The sequence below is a fragment of the Chelonia mydas genome, chromosome 6 (genome assembly GCF_015237465.2).
Source record: "Chelonia mydas isolate rCheMyd1 chromosome 6, rCheMyd1.pri.v2, whole genome shotgun sequence".
In the NCBI taxonomy this organism is placed as follows: Eukaryota; Metazoa; Chordata; order Testudines; family Cheloniidae; genus Chelonia; species Chelonia mydas.
The window spans coordinates 26207325-26228811 of NC_051246.2; the positions used below are offsets into that span (position 1 = coordinate 26207325).

The 21487-nt window shown below is 41.8% G+C and overlaps 1 protein-coding gene across 1 annotated transcript in view; it reads left to right on the plus strand.

Moving 5' to 3' along the window:
- The first annotated feature begins 1257 nt into the window (after positions 1 to 1257).
- MUC2 (mucin 2, oligomeric mucus/gel-forming) overlaps positions 1258 to 21487 on the plus strand; it is a 71284-nt gene continuing 51054 nt past the window's right edge. The window contains 12 exon segments of the mRNA XM_037901422.2: positions 1258 to 1327; positions 4185 to 4449; positions 7920 to 8034; positions 8677 to 8767; positions 9449 to 9558; positions 9940 to 10156; positions 10588 to 10713; positions 11561 to 11678; positions 12013 to 12151; positions 13838 to 13948; positions 15098 to 15167; positions 18675 to 18812. Coding sequence (XP_037757350.1) covers positions 1258 to 1327; positions 4185 to 4449; positions 7920 to 8034; positions 8677 to 8767; positions 9449 to 9558; positions 9940 to 10156; positions 10588 to 10713; positions 11561 to 11678; positions 12013 to 12151; positions 13838 to 13948; positions 15098 to 15167; positions 18675 to 18812 — 1570 coding nt within the window.

The following is a 21487-nucleotide window of genomic DNA, read 5'->3' on the forward strand; positions in this document are numbered from 1 at the left end:
ATGTAGGGCCCTACCAAATTCAGTGTTATGAAAAACACATCATGGACCATGAAATCTGTTCTCCCCCCTGTGAAATCTGGTATTTTGTGTGCTTTTACCGTATATTATAAAGATTTCATGGGGGAAACCAACATATCTCAAACTGGGGGCCTGACCAAAAAGGGAGCTGCTGGGGGCTTGGTATTGCCACCCTTACTTCTGCGCAGCCTTTAGAGCTGGGTGGCTGGAGAGCGGCAGACGCTGGTTGGGCACCCAGCTCTGAAGGCAGAGCCCTGCCAGTAGCAGTGCAGAGGTAAGGTGGCAATACCATACCATGCCACCGTTGCTTCTGTGCTGCTGCCTTCAAAGCTGGGCGGCTGGAGAGTGGTGGTTGCTGACTGAGGGCTCAGCTCTGCAGGCAGCAGCCCAGAAGTAAGGGTGACATACCATACCATACCAGGCCGTCCTTACTTCTGTGCTGCTGCTGGCCGTGGCGCTGCCTGCAGAGCTGGGCTCCTGGCCAGCAGCCGCCGCTCTCCAGCTGCCCAGCTCTGAAGGCAGTGCCGCCGCCAGCAGGAGTGCGGAAGTAAGGGTAACAGTACTGCAACTCCCTGTATAGTAACCTTGCAACTCCCCCCACAACTCCTTTTTGGGTCAGGAGCCCTACAATTACAATACCATACATTTCAGATTTAAATAGCTGCAATCATGAAATGTGTGATTTTTAAAATCCTATGAATGTAAAATTGACCAAAATGGACTGTGAATTTGGTCGGGCACTACCCATAAGTGCCAATTTCATCTTCAAGGTTCTTTACAAACATTATTTAATCTGTACATAAATACCTCTGAGCAATAATGCAAAATTAAAAACTCTTGGTTTCAAAGCAGACACTTGAGGATATCCCAGGTTAAGCTTCATTTCAGGGATTCCCTTGTTGTTCAACTGCCCCCAAAATGTTTGCTCTCTGTTGCCAAGAGTTACTGTGGGTTGAGCTTATATGGGCTAAAAATATAAAAAGACAATAAAATTCCAGTTGCATGATAACTGAATCAATATTGTCCTGCATCCTGTATGCCGGATTCCCAATTTTACTATGACAAACAACTATGTCTGTTTACTTTCTTATCTCAGTAAACGTTACACCCATTTTGTTTCCTCCTGCTCCTCCTTCTCACTTTACATGTCCTCCCCTGTGATGGCATTAAGTGTACCAAAGGGCCTTATATAAAGAGAGGTTTTCTGAAGACGTTCTCCGGGCAAGCAGCTTAGCCACCATGGGGCTAAGACTTGCCAGCCTTTTTGCACTGTGGCTGGCTCTTTCCTGTGCGAATGAAATTAAAAAAGGTAAGAGCTAGAAATGGGATGGTGAGGAATTTCCCACTAGAAAAGGGTGGAAAGATTTAACTAGTGTAGTTAAGAAAAAGCTAAACACGCGATGAAATAATTAAAGGGAATATTATGGTATCAAATATCCTCCCTTCATTTTTAACATTCAAATGCTGAGACCAAATGTATGAGTTGAAATAGATGCGACTTCTTTTGGTGGAAGATTCTATAGTTTTCTTTCTAAGCTCTGTGGCTGGCTGAATCCATTATGTTGATCTCTAGCTTGATGTATGTGATGAAGTAGCAATTGCCTAGCATGAAGGTTTGTAGGAGTTCGGCAGGTACCGAGCAATAGCAACTGAGAAAGGGGATGAGTGTCATAAGGAAAACTCTGCATTTGGGCTATTCAGAAATAGCAGTATATGCTTTCTTGTGCAAAAGATGTATATATTGTTAACACTTGGACTAGCTCATTTTTAACCCATTACTTCAGCAATCCTAGTCCATGATCTCTTAATCTACCTTTCTAAAAGAATGAGTCTCCGACTTAATTTGCTTGAGGTGTTAGGATGAATATGTATTATTGAAAAATAGCAAATATTTTGGTACAGCTGGGTGATGCTTTCCTGTGCAGGTGATCAGGGGGGTGGATCCTGGGAATGGTCCCTTCTTGAATATGCTATGGCTAGGAGAGCACCTGATGTTAGTAACTGGGAAGAAGGGAACACATTGCATTGCTTTCCAATCCCACTCTTTAGTGGATGCAAGAATCAGCGTTGATGGGCTTTGGAAGGATGGATGTGAACCTGTCCTTAAATGAAGAGGGGGATGCTGCAACACAAGGATTTGTTTGGATGGAGTAGAAAGTAGAGAAATTAGGAGATCTAAAGGATCCCTGCACTTCTCCCAAAGCAAACAATATCTATATGTAACCCACACACCTCTTGGGTGTAGTGTTCTGTCCCATCTAGTGGCACCGAGACCACTTAAAGAGAGAGAAATTGAGTCTGCTCTACAGTCTTAGCTAATGCCCAGTTGGCTTTTAGCTCATGCGGTAGAGGCTCATGCACTACGCTCCAGACACCCCGGGTTTGATCCCGCCCACCGACAACCAGGGTCTGTCAGTGTTACATATAGATCTCTGGAGAAAGTGAGCCTCAAAGTAGACCCATGAACTGAAAATGTGATGATCTGCTGTGTGTATTACACACAGCATATCTTGATGCCTTTAAATATGAATTGTTCAAGGGGACCCATGGTTTTGTTCACTCAATTTAAAAAAAAGTTAACCTAGTGTTTATGAGTGTGAGGTGTGCTGATGCTTGCTTGGCTGCTTCCCTTACCACACATAGCTCTGACAATGAACCTCAAACCTAATCTACAACAATCCCTGCAATTCCAGTTTTGAGAATGGTTTGTAGGTTGTGCTAAATTTGTGTCAGTTACTGTTGTGGACAAATGGTGGTGGAATGAGTTTGAGACTTCCAAACATTTAGTTGCTATTGCTTTCTTCTTACCTTCCTGACATAATATAGTTGTTGTCTTATCTTGAGTTCTTGTGAATATCGATGGTACTCCAAGTCATTATTTTTAATGGAAATAATGAATTCACACATGGAATTTGGATTACATAAGGGATTCATTCCTATAAAGAAAGTATCTTGCAAAGAAATTGGAAAAGTGACAAAAATATTTAGAATAAATTAATAGATCTGGCCTGAGCCTACATTAATGGTATGGGAGTATCATATGACAGGAGTGTTAAAGCTCCTCAGTAGAGCTGGGAAAATAACTGATTTATTTTGTTTACTCACAGTTCTGAAAAATAAATAAATAACAAAATTGCTTTGGGTCAAACCAAATGTCAAATTCTGAAAAAATTCAGTGAATCAAAAAAGTCAACAAAAATTATTTTAAGTTGAATAGAACATTAGATTTCATTTTTGGACATTTTAACAATAACAAGCAAGGGAAATTAAGAGGTTAGATTCATAAAAAGGCCAAAGAGGAGCCTCCTTTAGCCCAGTGGTTAGGGCACTCACCTGGCCTGTTCCCTAACCGCTGGGCTATCAGCTATTCTGTGAGGGGGGGGGGTGTCTCTCAATTTCTCCTGTTAAAGCTATTCCATTTTGTATAAAATACTTGACTAGTCATTGGGCCAGAGAGAGAGGGTATGCCAATGACTCTTTACCCTAGTTATGGCAGACTCTGGCAATGTGGGATACCCAAGTTCAAGTCCCTGCACTACATTAGGCAGAGGGGGGAGATGGAACCCAGGTTTCCTACATCGCAGGGGAGTGCCCTAACCACTAAGGATTCTAAGGTATAAAGGAGTTGCCACCATTTCTTCTTCTGTGAATGGAGCCTGAGTCCCTTTGTGAATAGAACCTCCCTAAATTATTTGAGACAAACCTATTTGGCAACTTTGTTCAAATTCAGAAATAGTTTTGGGCTTACTGAAAGTGCTTTTTTCAGTGAATAAACTATTTGTGCAACCAATTGTGCCCATTTCTGCTTCTCAGTTTTGACAGGCAAGTGCTCTCATCCATCACACATGCAGTCAGAACTCCAAGAGGTATCCAGGCCCCAGCTGCATGTAAAAATGCACGACTCTCAGCCAGAGAGATGCACATATCATTTGTTTATTATGCAGACACTGAGGATTTGGTGTTTTGGCAAATTGTTGAGTATATATTTATAAATGTCTTGTTCTGTATACATAGCAGATTATCTTCTTGTGTAAACCTAGCAGTATGCCATAGCTGAATCGTTTAAGTATCATTCCTTAGCTGTCTTGTTGTGTAATGTTGATTATTATCAATGGGTGCTAGCTACTTTAGTTCACTTTCTTCATCCCTTCTCCATCACTTAACAGGTAGAACCCAAAACCATGGCCACTATGTCTGCAGTACCTGGGGGAACAATCATTTCAAAACTTTTGATGGAGACTTCTACGAGTTCCCTGGCCTCTGTGATTACAACTTTGCTTCTGACTGCCGAGAGTCTTACCAGGAGTTCTCAGTCCATGTCCAGCGTGCTGTGAATGAAAATGGACACCCTGAAATGCAATATGTCCTGATCACCATAAAGGATGTTCCAATCTACCTCACCCAAAATACGGTTGTGGTGGATCAGGAAGTGTGAGTTCTAGTATTATAATTCTTGAAAGAATGTCCAGTAAGATGCTTCCATAGACAAACAGAACTGTACAATATGTAGCATTAAGATATCTATTGTGAGCCTTTCACCAGGCAAAAGAAATTCTGGGGGAGGAACACAATATTGCTTATAGACCCACTGAAGCGAATGAGACACTTACTAGGTAAGGTATTGGCACTGGAGTAAGGGTGCCAGAACCTGTATCAGGTTTAACAGATTTTAACATGATCAAATAAATATGTACCCCTCTGTTGTCATTGCTGCCTCTAACTAGAGCCCAGGTTTTATTAAAAACTGTCAAACCCACTCCAGTGAATGCCTACTAAGGAATAGAAAATAACGTTCTATTTTCCAGGCACCAAGCCAGAATATATTCAGAAATATCATGAAGTTTTTTGACATATATTACTGCCAAAAATGAGAGATTGCTTAGTTGTGCACCAAAATGTTAAAAAGAAATTCACAAGCAGCTTTTTAGGGGTCCTTTAAAGATTGCACTGAACCTATTCTTCTCCTATGTATTGTTCATAAAACAATAAAACCCTAATAAAAGAAGACTTGTGGAACAGGTTTTCACTGTATATAGGATCCAGTGTTCTATAGACTTTCATACTCTTTAAACCATACCCGTGGCACATGTCCCAGTGGCATATAAAATACCACTACATGCCAATGCAATGAAAGCTATAAAATTTTTAAAGTGCCTGGGGAGGACCCAATCCCTTGACTACCAACACAAAATTAATACTGGATATTGTGGTAATCAGATAGCTCTTCAGATGCTGATTTGGTGACATCTGTTTTTCAAGTTATATCATAATATTGAATGATTTGGGGATCATGCTCTGCCTAGGGGAGATGGGCTGGGTCTGAGTTCAGCACTCCGGCTTAGTCCTCCACCACTGGTAGTACTTCTGCAGCTTTGAAGGGGTCCTGAGATATCAATCAGCAGAAGGCAGGAGAGAGTGAGTCTCTAAGGGCTGGTCTACACCACACAGTTAGGTCGACATAAGGCAGCTTCTGTCCACCTAATTATGTCAGTGTCTGCACTACAGTGAGAAGCCCTGGCAGCTTCGGAACTCGCTCCCAGCTGGGAGCCACAGCAAGAAGCCCTGGTGCCCTCCCCCCTGCCACTGGGAGCGGGGCAGCCTTGTCAATTTCAAATTGACAAGGCTGCCCGGCTCCTGGCGGGGAGCAGGGTGGGGGTGCCAAGAGTGGGGGTGGGCGGGGAGCCGGGGAGGCAACTGGACCCCGCTCCCCGAGGTCAAGAAGCCCTAGGCAGCTTCCCCCAGCTCCCAGCGGGGAAGGGGGAAGGAAGAGGAGGCAGTTCACCGGGAACCTGGGAGTTTGTGGGGCAGCCAGGGTCCCAGCAGGGAGCTCCCAGCAGAGCTGAGAGGGCTCTCCTGGTAGAGCACTCCTGTTGAGGACCTGCACCACTGACCCAAGGAGGGTAGTGTGAACATGCACCGCTGCAGTAATTACTAGTTTATATTACATTTCTAGTGTCGACATATCCTAAGATTTTCTAGTTCTTCTGTGAATCGCCACAGAATTTTGAGCTCCATAGAGCAGATAAAGATTTTTGAAATGCCACTTCTATGCATTTCAATGGCATAGCTGATACTCACAGGCAAGCCAAACACAATCCCATAGCAGGTACTCATAGCCATCCTAGTAAGTGTGGGTCCCCATTGCAAACTCCAGTATCTGCATATAGTTGCATGTTCCACAGAGGCAATCTTCAGAATTAGATTTTTACTACTTTACAGGTACCCTGTATAAGATAAGAAAAGAAACGATTATAAAATCAAAGAATGAAAGAAATAAAATGTACAAAGGTGGAAATTAGAATAGAAGAAAGAACAGTTATTTATGTCAAGGCTTGGTGCTACGGTGTTGGTTCCATAAATGCTACAAAACTCCTCTGTTCTGATTCCCTAGCTTAGAGTCAGCATTAGAAAAAGCTTCATCCCAAAAGACTCCATGCTCTCAAGTAGATGCCTAGTGTTTTACAATTCTCTTTAAAAAATGTTCATGCTCCAATGTTCATGATGTGACCTGTAGTTTGTGGTAGGAATGTCAGTTTCTATTTGGTGTCTAGACCCTAGCTAAAGTGATTGCATGCATTAGAAATGTGCAAGATGAGTAGTTAGAAAAGCTCTGGCACCAAGAAATTAAGACTTAAAATACCCTTGTGAAAGGCTAGGAAAGAAATTGTGAAAGGGGATGTATGCATGGGCACACACCATTAAACTAGCAATAGCATTTGCTCTGAGAACTGTTTAGAGAAGGAAATAGCTATTCATTGGTTTGGCTGGATTCCAATGTAACTAATTCTGTTTGGTCAAGTATTGAGCTATTTAGGTTTTACTGTAAGAAGCTGTTTGCGGGAATGCTTTTATCACGGAACCAAGTTCTGCATTGTGGCTTGTGTACAAAGTGAGCATAAGGGAGTCATGCAACAGCGGGGTGGATATTCAGTGGATCAACTTCTTATCAGTCAACAGCATCTTTGCTCAATCCTCTTTGAGATACTCAGGTCAAATTAATGCCCTCTGCTGATTCTATTAATGATTCATCTCTTATTATTAGATTATTGAATTTTGATGCTTTTAAGGAGCTCTTTTCTCCCCACATTTTTCTCCCACCTATGTTGACCATCAGGCCCCATGTCTGCATTGTCCCCATCCCAAATCATGAAGCCATTCTCTCAAATAATAAAGGTTATTTAAAGGGGATATCCAGTCTCCTGAAACAGTGTATGATTTTTGGAAAATGAAAGACACTATTCAGTTTCTTGTGCCTATTTGCTATGTGAACCTCAATCATGGGTGAGCAGTGAATATTTTCTCTCCCAGGTTCAGATCCTTTGTTTTTTGCTTTTACTGACTGAATCACATTTCTTCACATTTCTTCACATTTTGTCTTCTTTCCTAGCCTGAGATAGAGAATCTATCCCTTTAAGGAGCCTGTGGCTCTGAGATTGCCTTGCCTTGTCATGGTAAATTCCAGATGGCACCAAAATGTCAAGTCTGAAATTTTATATGTGATGGCCACAGGAGATAATTGTTATCTAATGAAGTCTGTGCAAGCGTCAGGCAGTGAAGTTTTCAAAACTGCCTTGAAATAGGAAGAATCTGAACTGGATTTCTGTGACCAACTGGAATGAATGCTGATTAGAGCAATTTAAACTGGGTCAAACAAAATATAACTTACCTCAGCAAGTATCTGAGAGGAAGGGGATTTAATTCCCCTCTAAACAGAGTCTGTCCTGTACAACAGAGAACAGCTGTGTGGGACTCAGAGATGGAGGCCAGAAAAGTGTAATCTGCAGAGCCTGGTTCTTCCATGCACTTTGATGTTCCTCTTGCAGCACCTAAGACATTCAGTTTACTGCTTTTTGTTTTCTACATTAGATCTAATAACAAATCTCCGACTGTCTTCTTCTCAGGGTAACAACACCATACTATAGTTCTGGTTTGCTGATTGAGAAAAATGAAGTCTACACTAAAGTCTATGCAAGAGCAGGCCTTGTTCTAATGTGGAACCGTGAAGATTCACTGATGGTATGTATGATGCTAAACTTTACTTTTGCTACTAGTCGGTTTTAACAAATTAGGATAGGTTGAACAGAGTCATTGCGTTAAGCAGCCTCTTCCAAGTGAGAATGAAGATAGTTTATTCTCAGCTGAGAAGGTTCCTTTGTCCATTATGTGACTGGAGTTGGGTATAGAAATGAACATTTCTTCACTCTCAAGAGAAGATGAGACGGGAATGAGAAACAGCTAATATTTTGGTTAAAAAATCCTAACAAATTCTGATCTGCAATCCATTTGTTTGTCCCTTGGATAGCTGTGCTCTGTTATTCAGCTTCCCAGCAAGGAATAAATTCACCCCTTAAGGGGAAAAGTTTTTTATTTAAAGCACATTTTCTTCCTAAGCTTTGACATAATGTTGACAAGAGGCACCATCACTGTATAGTAACGTCTCACATTCTTCCATGATATGTTTTTATTTTCCCCTGGTAATTGTTTGCATTGGATGGTGCTACTATTATGTTAGATGTACTGAAACCTAATTTACAATGGAGAGGCATTCACTATCTCTCCTCTATTAACTTCCCCTCCTAGTGAATTTATTCTTGTTGGGAATGTTTTTTTTTTAGTGCTACAGCTGATTTTCTTTCTGGTTTTGTTTTCATTATTTAGTTGGAGCTGGATGCCAAGTTTAACAACAATACATGTGGTCTTTGTGGGGATTACAATGGACAGCAGCTCTACAATGAATTTCTCTCTAACAGTAAGTGGTCTGATAGTCTATAGAGATACCATATAAGGCAGGCTTATAGATATTGTATGTGGAAGCATCAAAGAGGGCAAAAGTAGAATTTACAGTACAGGAACTTAAATTCCATCTGAGATTTTCCAGGGATTGCTACGAGATACAGAGATAAATTATTAATGGTGTACTATATTCCACGTGAATCAGCTGATTCTGTGGTGTCTCTGTTGGTGTAGGCCAGTGGTTCTCAAACTTTTGTACAGGTGACCCCTTTCACATAGCCAGCCTCTGAGTGCGACCCCCTTTGTAAACTAAAACCACTTTTTAATATATTTATCACCATTAAATGAGGTCCCTTCCAACCCTGATATTCTATTAGGGTCGGAAGCAATTTGCTGGTGGCAAAGCGGGGTTTGGGGTGGAGGCTGACAGCTCGTGACCCCCCCCATAATAACCTCGTGACCTCCGGGGGGGTCCCAACCCCCATTTGAGAACTTCTGGTGTAGACTTTCTCACTTGTTGGAATATTAGTGGGCTTTTCATGTCCGTCTGAAATGGATTTTCTTAATAGTATTAAAATAGTCAGTACAGTGCCTGATATATAATAAACAGTTTGCTTGATCACTAGAGTGCCAGGAATCAGATGCGTATTGTTAAGTTTGCTGTGTTTATCAAGACTTTTTTACATCTTCCTCACAGACATGAAATTCAATCCCATCACATTTGGAAATATGCAAAAGATAAACAAACCCAACACAGTATGTGAAGACCCTGATGAATCACAGACTGTCTCAACCTGTAATCAGCATGTGAGTAATCATAGTGGTCAACTTTACTTAGCTGGCAGGTGGAGACATTCCTTGCAGTATGGGGAGACCACTGAGTGTGGAGATGGGTAAGAGCCTGAATTTTCCAAGGCACATACCGTGTCCCTAACTAACTCCAAAGACATTAACATTGTTATGCCTTCTAAAAGGAGGAGTAGAACTGATGAAAGATCTTAGTTGCATGTGTGCTGTTTCTGACACAGAATTATCCAGAGATAACCTAAGACTTGGACCCATCCCTCTTTTGCAACCATTAGTGATGTCCAGAAGCAAAGCACCATTTTAGCACAAAGGATCCTCTCTAGAAACTCAGGTGCCAGGGATGCCTTTTAAACTTTTCTTCCCCCCCCCTCACTTCCTTAGCGTGATGAGTGTCTGAATCTGCTGACTTCTTCAGTATTCGCTGACTGTGAGTTCCGTCTGAACCTGGAGATGTATGTTCAAGCCTGTATGCAGGATAAGTGTGCCTGCCAGGGAGCCGAGGATTCCTTCTGCCTCTGTAGCACCATCTCTGAGTACTCTCGCCAATGTTCCCATGCTGGTGGCCGGCCTGGAAGCTGGAGGACAGAAGAATTTTGCCGTAAGCATCTTCCCAAACTTGGCAGAGCAATCAGTTCATCCTGGGTGAAATATTTAAAACTGTTCATCTTGTATATTTCCTGTTTCCCCCTCCCTTGCCTTTGTTATTAAGGACATTTATTGGAAGGAGAAATTATGTTCCAATGGAAAGCCATATGGTTTGATCCTGCTCCCAGTGAAAGTAATGTGATTTTTTGCCATTAGTTACAGTGGAAGCATGATTAGGATCACTGTCTTCTGTTCAAGAAACAAGAAAAGAATGTAGAGAAGAAAAAAAGCAGTTCAGAAACCAAACACATTAAATACATTTGGCCAAATTGCAGCCAACTGAGTCAATTCCACTGGTTTCATTGGATCCAATATATGTTCTTTGGTTTCTGTGGAACGCAGAGTTTATATTCATGTCACTGATCTTTTCTTTCATTATTTTAGCTAAGACGTGCCCTGGAAACATGATCTACAAGGAAAGCAGCTCACCATGCATTAGCACTTGTTCCCATTTGGAGATCAGCAGCCTTTGTGAGGAACACTTCATGGATGGCTGCTTCTGCCCTGAAGGTAGGTGTCTCTCTCAGTCCTATATGAGACAATAGGTTTGGATTCAAGTCTCTTTATATACTCCAGAATGTATCTGAAAAAGGCTGTATTATCTATACTTTACCTTCACTAAAAAAAGCCAGCAAGAAATTCAGGATTGAAATATTCAGTATAAAGCAAGTTATATTTTAGAAATGAATATGTTTTACCAGTGGAGTAAATTTGTTCCTGTAAATTAATAAAATTCTAGCATGTTTACAAAAGTCATGCATTAGCTTGGCTTTATTTAACTCACACTAACCCAGTTAGGCTCTTTATTTCTGTCTGTGGCTAGGCCACATGGTTTATGAGACTGTTACCGCCTCTGAACTGAGAGTTGGTCCTTTGGGTTAAGCAGTAGCCATGCATGTTTTTAGATGCAGAGTTTCTGGATTCAGATTCTGTAGGTAACCCAGAGAAGGGGCATAATTACATATATATTATCTACATGGAGATATTATTAATAATATGTGACAATGAGCTCAAATGTAATATTCAAGACCCTGTTGCCAACCTTGGAAAATACCTTCACAGTGATAGCACAACAACAATAGTTTAGGTGAATTTTAAATCCAATCATTTAGAATGTGCAGATTTAAGTTGAGATTTTCAAAGTGGCCCAGGGGCTTTAGCCACATAACTTCCATTAAAATATTAAATTAAACATTAAAAACAATGGAAGCTCTGTGGCCTAATCCCCTTTTGATAGCCTCAATTACCATTAATTTTGGGTCTGGTTGAGAGTGTGCCTGCTCCAAGAGTTTCTCCTAGGTTGGTTGGTGCAGGTATTTTGACATGAACTATGAGAGCCTACGGTTGTGTTTTGTAGGAACTGTGTATGATGACATCAATGGGAAAGGCTGTGTGTCTGTTAACCAATGTCACTGCAAACAGCATGGATCTCTGTATTCACCTGGGCAAAATATCACCAATGAATGTGAAGAATGGTAAGGATTGCAATTGACTCTACACCGCTCTCAGAATGACTGTGCACGGGTCTGTCAGTAGAGTTGCTACCTATTTGTATATGTTCTGCTGCAAAAGTCCTGGTGCCTTTACATGTGTTGCAATGTCAAGATGCTATAGTGAGCCAATTTTATGGCATCTTGAGTTTGTAATATGTGGAAGAGGAGAGTTTTAAATAAGCAGCCAGTGACAAATTTTCAAAGCACCTAGGGGTACTTTGTCCCAACGGTGCTCTGTATACAGATGGTTTTCAGTGCTTTCCGTCGCTCTGACACCTAACCCCATTTTTGATTCCTTATTTATTTGTGTTTCTAGCACCTGTGATTCAGGCAGGTGGGTGTGCAAGCAGTTATCCTGTCCAGGCTCATGCTTAGTGGAAGGAGGTGCTCACATCACCACCTTTGACGGGAAGAAATACACCTTCCACGGAGACTGTTACTATGTGCTGTCCAAGGTACCGTGTATTAAAGGTCTCTTCTCTCAGATAGCAAATATAGATGCATCTGCCTTCTGGTTTAGTGGCTGTAGATCACTGTTTCATTATACTTTTTGACCATGGGAAGGAGGACACTGTAGAGTCTATACCAGAGAATTCAAAGTGAGTCATGATCCCCAGTGTCCACTGATGTGGTAGTGAGGGTTTGTGCTCACCTGCTAGACTCTGACTGCCTTAGTCGTTTCCAATTTCATGATGATTATGGAACAGGTTTATGCTACCCAACCCAGTCTCACTTATAAGAGTCCAGAGGAGCACACTGGTGCTAGTGAACAGATGGCTGGACCTGCAACTTGAAGGACTCAGCTCTGCCTAATAGATCTGAAATGAGGATTGGAAGTGTCCTACCTAATCTGTAATATACCTATGCTTGTGTTCGGGTGATATTGAGTCAATCGAAGGGGTGGGGGAGAGCACAGCGAGTTATGTCATCCCTTTGTCCCTGAAGTGCCTGGTCCCCATTGCTCCAGAGAACAAGGATCTGACTTTACCAACGCTTGAATGCTTGCCACTGGAGCTTTGAAAGGAAGTCCTAGTTCCGGTGGTAGCGCTAGAAAGAAAGTTCTCAAAAGCAAAGCTCTACAGTGTTTGTTAGTTTAACAGATGATTTCAGTCCTCTGTGACAGAAATCAGCTCAGGATACGAAAGGGCTTCCTGTGTGTCATAGACTCGCTGTCCCAGAGTGCTCCTGTGTGGCATGAAACAGCATTTCAGCAACCCCACCTAGCTCTCTTCCTTGGGACGTTAGTGGTCTGGTCTGGTGATGACTTGGCCTTCCAGACAGGTCACACTATAGTTCCATCCCTTCTGAAGTATGAATGTCCCAAACAATATCTGACAAAATAATGGTAGCAAATATAATGCCTTCCACCTAACCTGGGCTCTTCTTCAGTCTCACTTTACTTCCAGAGCAGAAGGTCTCGGGCCTTCTCCCTGGCATCCCCCAGTAAAACCCTAAAAACAGACAAAACACAAACTAAGCAACTTCTACCCATCTCAGACTTTAGTCTATCTTAGGTTTCCCCGAGTTCTCCGCTCTCCTGCTGAACTGTTATCCACATGGCGGTCTCTTTGGAGTCCTGCTCCTTTTTCAAGGCTCACCCTAGTAGTTAATTGCATGCTTGTAGCCTTCGCCTGGTTCTCTCTCTGCGTGGATCCCACCTGGCCCTTCCCACAGAGATGGAAGTCCAGATCATCTCTCTCCTTCTTCCAGCTACACTGAACTCCTTCCTTTTAACCTGGCCCTAGACCAAATGGCGCCCCAGGCGAGGAGCGTCTTTGATGCCCCCCCCTCCATTTGTTAAACTTTTGAATACCTTACTTTTTATTGCATTTGTAGCCCATTTCATGATTTTGATTCACAATTTGTATGCATGATTTATCCATGTCATATAAGACAATAAATTTGCATGCTAGGATCTGTACAACAAAAACAGCACTCCAAGCCTGGAACCCCAGGCGGTCACCCAGGTAGCCTGCCCCTAAATCCAGCCCTGTTCATTCCTGAGCCTGACACATACTCCAGGTGTAATAATGTGGGGGTAATAGAGCGCTCAGGCTCCAGTTAACCCCTTCTCAGCCAGTGTGGGGTTTATACAACCCATCATACTGTACTAATTTATGTTTTTTCCACTTTGACTGCAGGAAAGTGTAAATGACACTCACGCCCTCCTGGCAGAGCTGACTCCCTGTGGCTCCACAGACAAACAGACCTGTTTGAAGACTGTTGTGCTGTTAATAGACCACAAGAAAAATGTAAGTGATGTGTGGGGGTCTGCTGGATGAGTGGATTCTGTCTATGTATTCCCTGATTCCTCTTTCCCTACTTACTTTTGATAATCTTTTTCTGGGGATCCTGAGTAAGGATGGTTGAATACAGAAAAAATAAAAACCAGTCCAAATGTTTGTACAAATCAGACCAGCACTGTACAGTCTGAAGAAGTTCAGAGTTAAAAGTTTTTGCTTGACTTTTTCTTCCTTCTTTCTTTCTTTTCGCTCTTTCTGGTTCTGCCCAGTGCTGGAAGCATTGTGAGTCTGCTTTCTTGGCATTTCCAGTTTGATTGGAAATAAGAAGTCCTTGATATTTTATTTTGTTGAGATTTAAGTCCAATTTTGCAGACCTAAGATGTTCTGGTTAGGAGTCAAACTCTTGAATACTCATCAAGCCAAGCTTCTCAACTGTTTGAATTTCACTCTTGTTTAATAGTGAGGGGGGAAATTGGAAGTTCTCACTCTTATTCAATCTGCCCTCCTGCCTAATTTATTTTTTTCTGTTCTGTCTCTCTAATTTATCTCTAATGGTCCCATCATCATAATAGGTAGACCTCTGTGAGTTTTTTCTCCTCCTTTCCTGCCATATAGTTCTGGTCTTCTTGGCTCTGGACAGTAACATTTGTGAAACTAGTTATGTTCCCAAAAATACATACTAAAATTTGTGTTAAGAATTTCCTGAAGCACTTCCTTATGATTCTATCAGTGCTGTACAATTATGTAAGAAATAACACATGGCAAGGTGTGTGCGTATAGCAAATTCCTACACACACTGTTGTCAAGCGCCAAATGCTTTCAGCCACCTGGCAAAATTGGTATCCAGAATAAGTGACTTTCTTGGAGCGTTTTTTCTCTAGTAGAAACTGTTTTAGTATACATTAAAAAGTTGTCTAATAAGCCCAAAGCTTTGTACATGTACTGGATGCTAGGGCAGACAGAATCTTCATTAGCTAATTAGATTTTTTAAAACTAAAACTCCTTTTTAAAACTGTGACTAGAATATTGAGTTCGTCTGCACAGAGTAGCGTGATCCCTTCTTGTCTCCCCAGTTTTAAGGTTAATGTTTGTGGTCTGTTTCCCTCTGTATACATGAAGTTGCAGTAATTTAAACATGTTCTTTTTGCTTGCACACAGATCTTGGTTTTCAGATCAGATGGCACTGTGCTGCTGAATGAACTGGAAGTGCACTTGCCCCATGTGACAGGTAAGGAATGTGACCACCTCTCCAATGCATATCTGATGTTAAGGGAAAAGCAAGCTCTTTATGTGTTAGAGCCTTTGATGAAAGAAAGGCAGAGAGGCATTTCCTGAATGTTTGTGCTGGAATGAACTGGACTGCAATGTAAAGAGCTTGAGAGGAAGGGGATTTGAGAAAATACATGGAGGAAAGTGTGACCTAACCACGAGATGGTGGCTCTGTGTACAGAGGCTAATCAGTAAGGATAGAAGAATGGTTTTGTGATTAAGGCACTGGCCTGAGCCCCAGTTCTGCACAGGCTTCCCGTATGATGTTGGGCAGACAGCTTAATCTGCATGTGCCTCACATAAATAGATAGAAATGAACTTCACTGCCAGCATATATTCTGTATAGGACCAGGAATATCATATTTAACTCGGGTAATTTTTACCCATATACTCTGGTTAGGAGAGAGAAAAAGTTTTCTGATTTATATCTATCACTTAAATTCCAACAAGAGGATCTTTTTCTTCTTGTTTCCTTTTTTCCCTTTAAGTACTCTTTTCAAGGCTGGTGGTCTTGGGGACTGATCTTAGGTCTCTCTGTCACTGAGCTGACCTGGGTAGAAAGCTCAGTGGAGGTATATTTGGGGTATGGAGCTTTAAGGAGGCAGTTACTTTATATTTGTGTCAAACAACACCCTGTGGCGATGCGCAGAGCAGTGCTCATGGCGCATAGAAAGAGTCACATTTAGCCTTATTCCGCTAGAAAGACGTTTGCAGTGAGGCAGAATCTGTGAGGGTTGTTGTGGGAGATCAGTAGACAGAGAACAGAGGATCCTGAAGTAACCTCCCCCAAATTTGTAAATCCTTTTAGTGCTGCTTATTGTGAATGTTTAAACTGAAGAGTCACCAGCTCCATAATCAGCACCACTTCTCAGTCACTGCCCCCTCTACCAAAAACTATTCAGTTGCATAGATAGAGGGGAGGGAGGACAGACACACATGGAAGGAGAAGTTTGTAATTGCCTGGTAGAAAGGATCCAGATCAAAGTACTCTACAGAATGAACAATATAATCTACAGGCCACATATTAAATAGCCTCACCTTAGCATATGACTCCTTCTGGGCAACATCACAGAGGCACCAGTGGGCCTAGCTCTTCCAGTTTATTTATTTTGTAGGGCTGTTCTGTTGATTTTTCCACTCAGGCTTGATAATGCTGTATTGCCTATATATAATACCTCCAAGTGTGTCAGAGCTCAGCTGTTTTTGAGTGTTTTATGAACAGCTGGCACATACTGAGAGCTGGTTTAACATTCACCCAGTTTAGTTCCCGGGGATAAATAGCCACAGCCACAATCAGTAACAGCTATGGTTTTCAAACCTTTCCATACTGTGACACTCTTTTCCATAGTGGGACCCCTCTCCCATTTAGCAATATGGGAAGGGCAGGGTAGTTATGACTCCTGACACCTGTTTGTGACTTAGGTTGAGAATCCCAGTTCTGGGGAATATGGGTGACTGGAAAACCCTATGCTAAAAAATATATGGGTAGCTTCAAAAACAACTCTTCTTTTTGTTCTTTGGATTTGACTTCAACTCAAGCATCAATTAAGTTCAGTACTTGTATATTAGAAGCAAGGAACGTTTAATAGAGAGTTCAATTTTGGGATGCTACTTTTATTCAAGAGCTACTTCTTTTTAAGATTTACAATTGACTAGTGCTTCCATTTGATATAACATGGCATACAATCCATTCCTACACTTATTTATGGATGTAGGACAAAATGGGGAAAGCAATCTCAGTCTCCATACTTAAGGGCATACATCGATCACTGGGCGAGGTCCAGAAGAAATGTTCCCTGCAGTATAGTATTGCACATGACAGGGATTTAACATCTTTCCCTGAGCTAGCCAGCATGGCCAATATCGGAGAGAGGACACTGAACTAGATGGACCATTGGTCTATTCTGGTATGGCAATTCCTCTCTCTATTTGGGGGGATATCCAGGGTCTTACCATTAGTTGCTCCAGATATCTTGTGTTAGATTGAACTGGTTTTAAAACAGGAATCTGACTGGAATAACTCGTCATTACAGTGGCAGAAACTTATGAGTCACCATCATTCTCCTCTCAAAAGGATAGGGGGAGTTACCCCTTTGAGTCACTGTCACTGCTGTCCCTTTCATTGTACCCAGCATTCACTGTGATACCTGAGGCACCAAACCCTTAAGTAAATAGACCAGCCCACGGAGGAAGTTGGAAGAACAAGGAGACCTTCAAATAGAAACAGGAACAAATGGTAGTTAAGCGGGGGGCATAGGGAGGGAGACTCTTACTTATTGTTATACTGTTATAGGCAGAGGCAGTGATTTTTCAAAAAAGCTTTTAATACAGCAGCATATAACTCAGCCCTGTGAGCCGTCATGCCACAGAGCGGCGGCGATCTGTTTGATTCCTGATCCCACACAGTCATCATAAGTAGCTGGGTTGTTAGTATAGCAGGGGCTGGCACTATAGCTAAGCAGTCCGTGTTCTTCAGAGCAAAATAAGAGAGGTTTGTGTCACGGGTCCTGAGTTAACTGTATCTCTCATACCCTCTCCCGCTCTGGGAGGGCACCCCACTTATGTCTCAGGCATCCAGCCATCACCTTTCCTGGGGCAGGATCCCCCACAACCCTCTCCCTTCAGACGGGGGCTTGGGCTGCAGACTTCTGCAATGCACTGTGATTACCTCAGCAGATCTGACTTCAGTCGAGCACCTGCTGTTCTCTCAGTGACAGTGAGGATAGGGTTAACAGTGACCAGCCAGCCCTCATAAAGCCAAGTACTAGTTATTCATAACAAAAGCATTTCAGAAAAAAACATATCTTTAAAACTCTGAACAGTTTATATGCATGTCTGGCTCACCAAGTAATCACCCATCTTCCACATGGAATCTCGGGTAGGTTTTAAAGTATTTTGGGCCCTCTCACAAAGCCTGTCTCTGGACACAGACTCACGCAAGTTCTTGGATCACGTGTGAGAGAATATCTCCCAGGTCAGGGCTGTCATTTTGTACAGTTTCAAGTCCTCTGCCTGTTAAGACTTTTTGAACTAGGTCAAACCAGTAGATGCTATTGCCCAGAGGGCGCAAAACTTTACAAGATTTGTTACCTGCATGGTTTCGGTCTTGGGGATTTGCATTAATTACTATCCAGTGTCTTTAGTTCCTGTGGGGAAGCATCCTTTAGCTCACCCATTGAGCCAGGAATACAATCACTAACTAGCGCATAATGATACATGTAAAAGTTGATACAATAGTCTTTGAATATTCCATGTTTTCATAGCATTGGATCTGTCACAATCTGATCCTTGGTCCTCTGCCTGTTGCAGTTTTCAGGGCAGATGGTGACTCAGGCTGCTCATGTAAAGTGTTGCTTTCAGCAGGCTAGTGTTTTCCTGTCTGTGACATTTCTGGATGATAACAGAAAGAGGTGATAAAAACAAATAAAAAAAGTCAGGGAAACATGACTTTTCTTTCCTTTTCCAGCAAGCTTCTCAATTTTCCAGCCAACTTCATACCATCTCATTGTGCATACCTATTTTGGTCTCAAGCTACAAATCCAGTTGGTTCCAATCATGCAGCTGTTTGTGATTGTGGATCAATCTGCCCAAGGAAAACTGCAAGGTAAGTGCCTGCTTATGTCTACTTCTAAAGGAGAAAGATGCAGCCAGAATATTTACAACTGAAGTGCTGTGTGTTCTTAACACTGATGGTGAGATGTGTCTGTGACTGGCATAGCAAGAAATTGTGAGCTAATGAATTCTTCCATACTAATTAAGATACTAAGGGAACTGTGTGCCTGTAAGATACTAGTATAGACTTAACGAATGAACACTTTTTCATATTTAGTGATACATATTTTTTAAAAGGCACTGGCTCTAGAGACAGAAATGCTTAGCTGGTTGAATATAGAAAGAATGAGAGCAGAATCCAAAATTTCATGAGAGAATGGCCCCACAGCTCACACATTTTACAGATGAATTATTGATACTACAGATTAAATAAACCCGTCAGCCCCATGTCAATGCAGAATGGAACGCGTGAATATAGATTCATAGATTCATAGATATTTAGGTCAGAAGGGACCATTATGATCATCTAGTCTGACCTCCTGCACAACGCAGGCCACAGAATTTCACCCACCACTCCTACAAAAAAAACACCTCATACCTATATCTGTGCTATTGAAGTCCTCAAATCGTAGTTTAAAGACTTCAAGGAGCAGAGAATCCTCCAGCAAGTGACCCGTGCCCCATGCTACAGAGGAAGGCGAAAAACCTCCAGGGCCTCTTCCAATCTGCCCTGGAGGAAAATTCCTTCCCGACCCCAAATATGGCCATCAGCTAAACCCTGAGCATATGGGCAAGATTCGTCAGCCAAATACTACAGAAAATTCTTTCCTGAGTAACTCGGATCTCACCCCATCTAATAGTCCATCACAGGCCATTGGGCCTATTTACCATGAATATTTAATTACCAAAACCATGTTATCCCATCATACCATCTCCTCCATAAACTTATCGAGTTCTATCTTAAAGCCAGATAGATCTTTTGCCCCCACTGCTTCCCTTGGAAGGCTATTCCAAAACTTCACTCCTCTGATGGTTAAAAACCTTCGTCTAATTTCTAGTCTAAATTTCCTAGTGGCCAGTTTATATCCATTTGTTCTTGTGTCCACATTGGTACTGAGCTTAAATAATTCCTCTCCCTCTCTGGTATTTATCCCTCTGATATATTTATAGAGAACAATCATATCTCCCCTCAACCTTCTTTTAGTTAGGCTAAACAAGACAAGCTCCCTGAGTCTCCTTTCATAAGACAAGTTTTCCATTCCTCGGATCATCCTAGTAGCCCTTCTCTGTATCTGTTCCAGTTTGAATTCATCCTTCTTAAACATGGGAGACCAGAACTGCACACAGTATTCCAGGTGAGGTCTCACCAGTGCCTTGTATAATGGTACTAAAACCTCCTTATCCCTACTGGAAATACCTCTCCTGATGCATCCCAAGACCTCATTAGCTTTTTTCACAGCCATATCACATTGGCGGCTCATAGTCATCCTATGATCAACCAATACTCCAAGGTCCTTTTCCTCCTCCGTTTCTTCTAATTGATGCGTCCCTAGCTTATAACTAAAATTCTTGTTATTAATCCCTAAATGCATGACCTTACACTTCTCACTATTAAATTTCATCCTATTACTATTACTCCAGTTTACAAGGTCATCCAGATCCTCCTGTAGGGTATCCCTGTCCTTCTCTAAATTGGCAATACCTCCCAGCTTTGTATCATCCGCAAACTTTATTAGCACACTCCCACTTTTTGTGCTGAGGTCAGTAATAAAAAGATTAAATAAGATTGGTCCCAAAACCTAGCCTTGAGGAACTCCACTGGTAACCTCCCTCCAGCCTGACAGTTCACCTTTCAGTAGGACCCGTTGTAGTCTCCCCTTTAACCAATTTCTTATCCACCTTTCAATTTTCCTATTGATCCCCATCTTATCCAATTTAACTAATAATTCCCCATGTGGCACGGTATCAAATGCCTTACTAAAATCTAGGTAAATTAGATCCACTGCATTTCCTTTGTCTAAAAAATCTGTTACTTTCTCAAAGAAGGAGATCAGGTTGGTTTGGCACGATCTACCTTTTGTAAAACCATGTTGTATTTTGTCCCATTTACCATTGACTTCAATGTCCTTAACTACCTTCTCCTTCAAATTTTTTTCCAAGACCTTGCATACTACAGATGTCAAACTAACAGGCCTATAATTACCCGGATCACTTTTTTTCCCTTTCTTAAAAATAGGAACTATGTTAGCAATTCTCCAATCATACGGTACAACCCCTGAGTTTACAGATTCATTAAAAATTCTTGCTAATGGGCTTGCAATTTCTTGTGCCAATTCCTTTAATATTCTTGGATGAAGATTATCTGGGTCCCCCCGATTTAGTCCCATTAAGCTGTTTGAGTTTCGCTTCTACCTCAAATATGGTGATGTCTACCTCCATATCCTCATTCCCATTTGTCATGCTACCATTATCCCTAAGATCCTCTTTAGTCTTATTAAAGACTGAGGCAAAGTATTTGTTTAGATATTGGGCCATGCCTAAATTATCCTTGACCTCCACTCCATCCTCAGTGTTTAGCGGTCCCACTTCTTCTTTCTTTGTTTTCTTCTTATTTATATGACTATACACCCTCTTACTATTGGTTTTAATTCCCTTTTCAAGGTCCAACTCTACTTGACTTTTAGCCTGTCTCACTTTATCCCTACATGTTCTGACCTCAATAAGGTA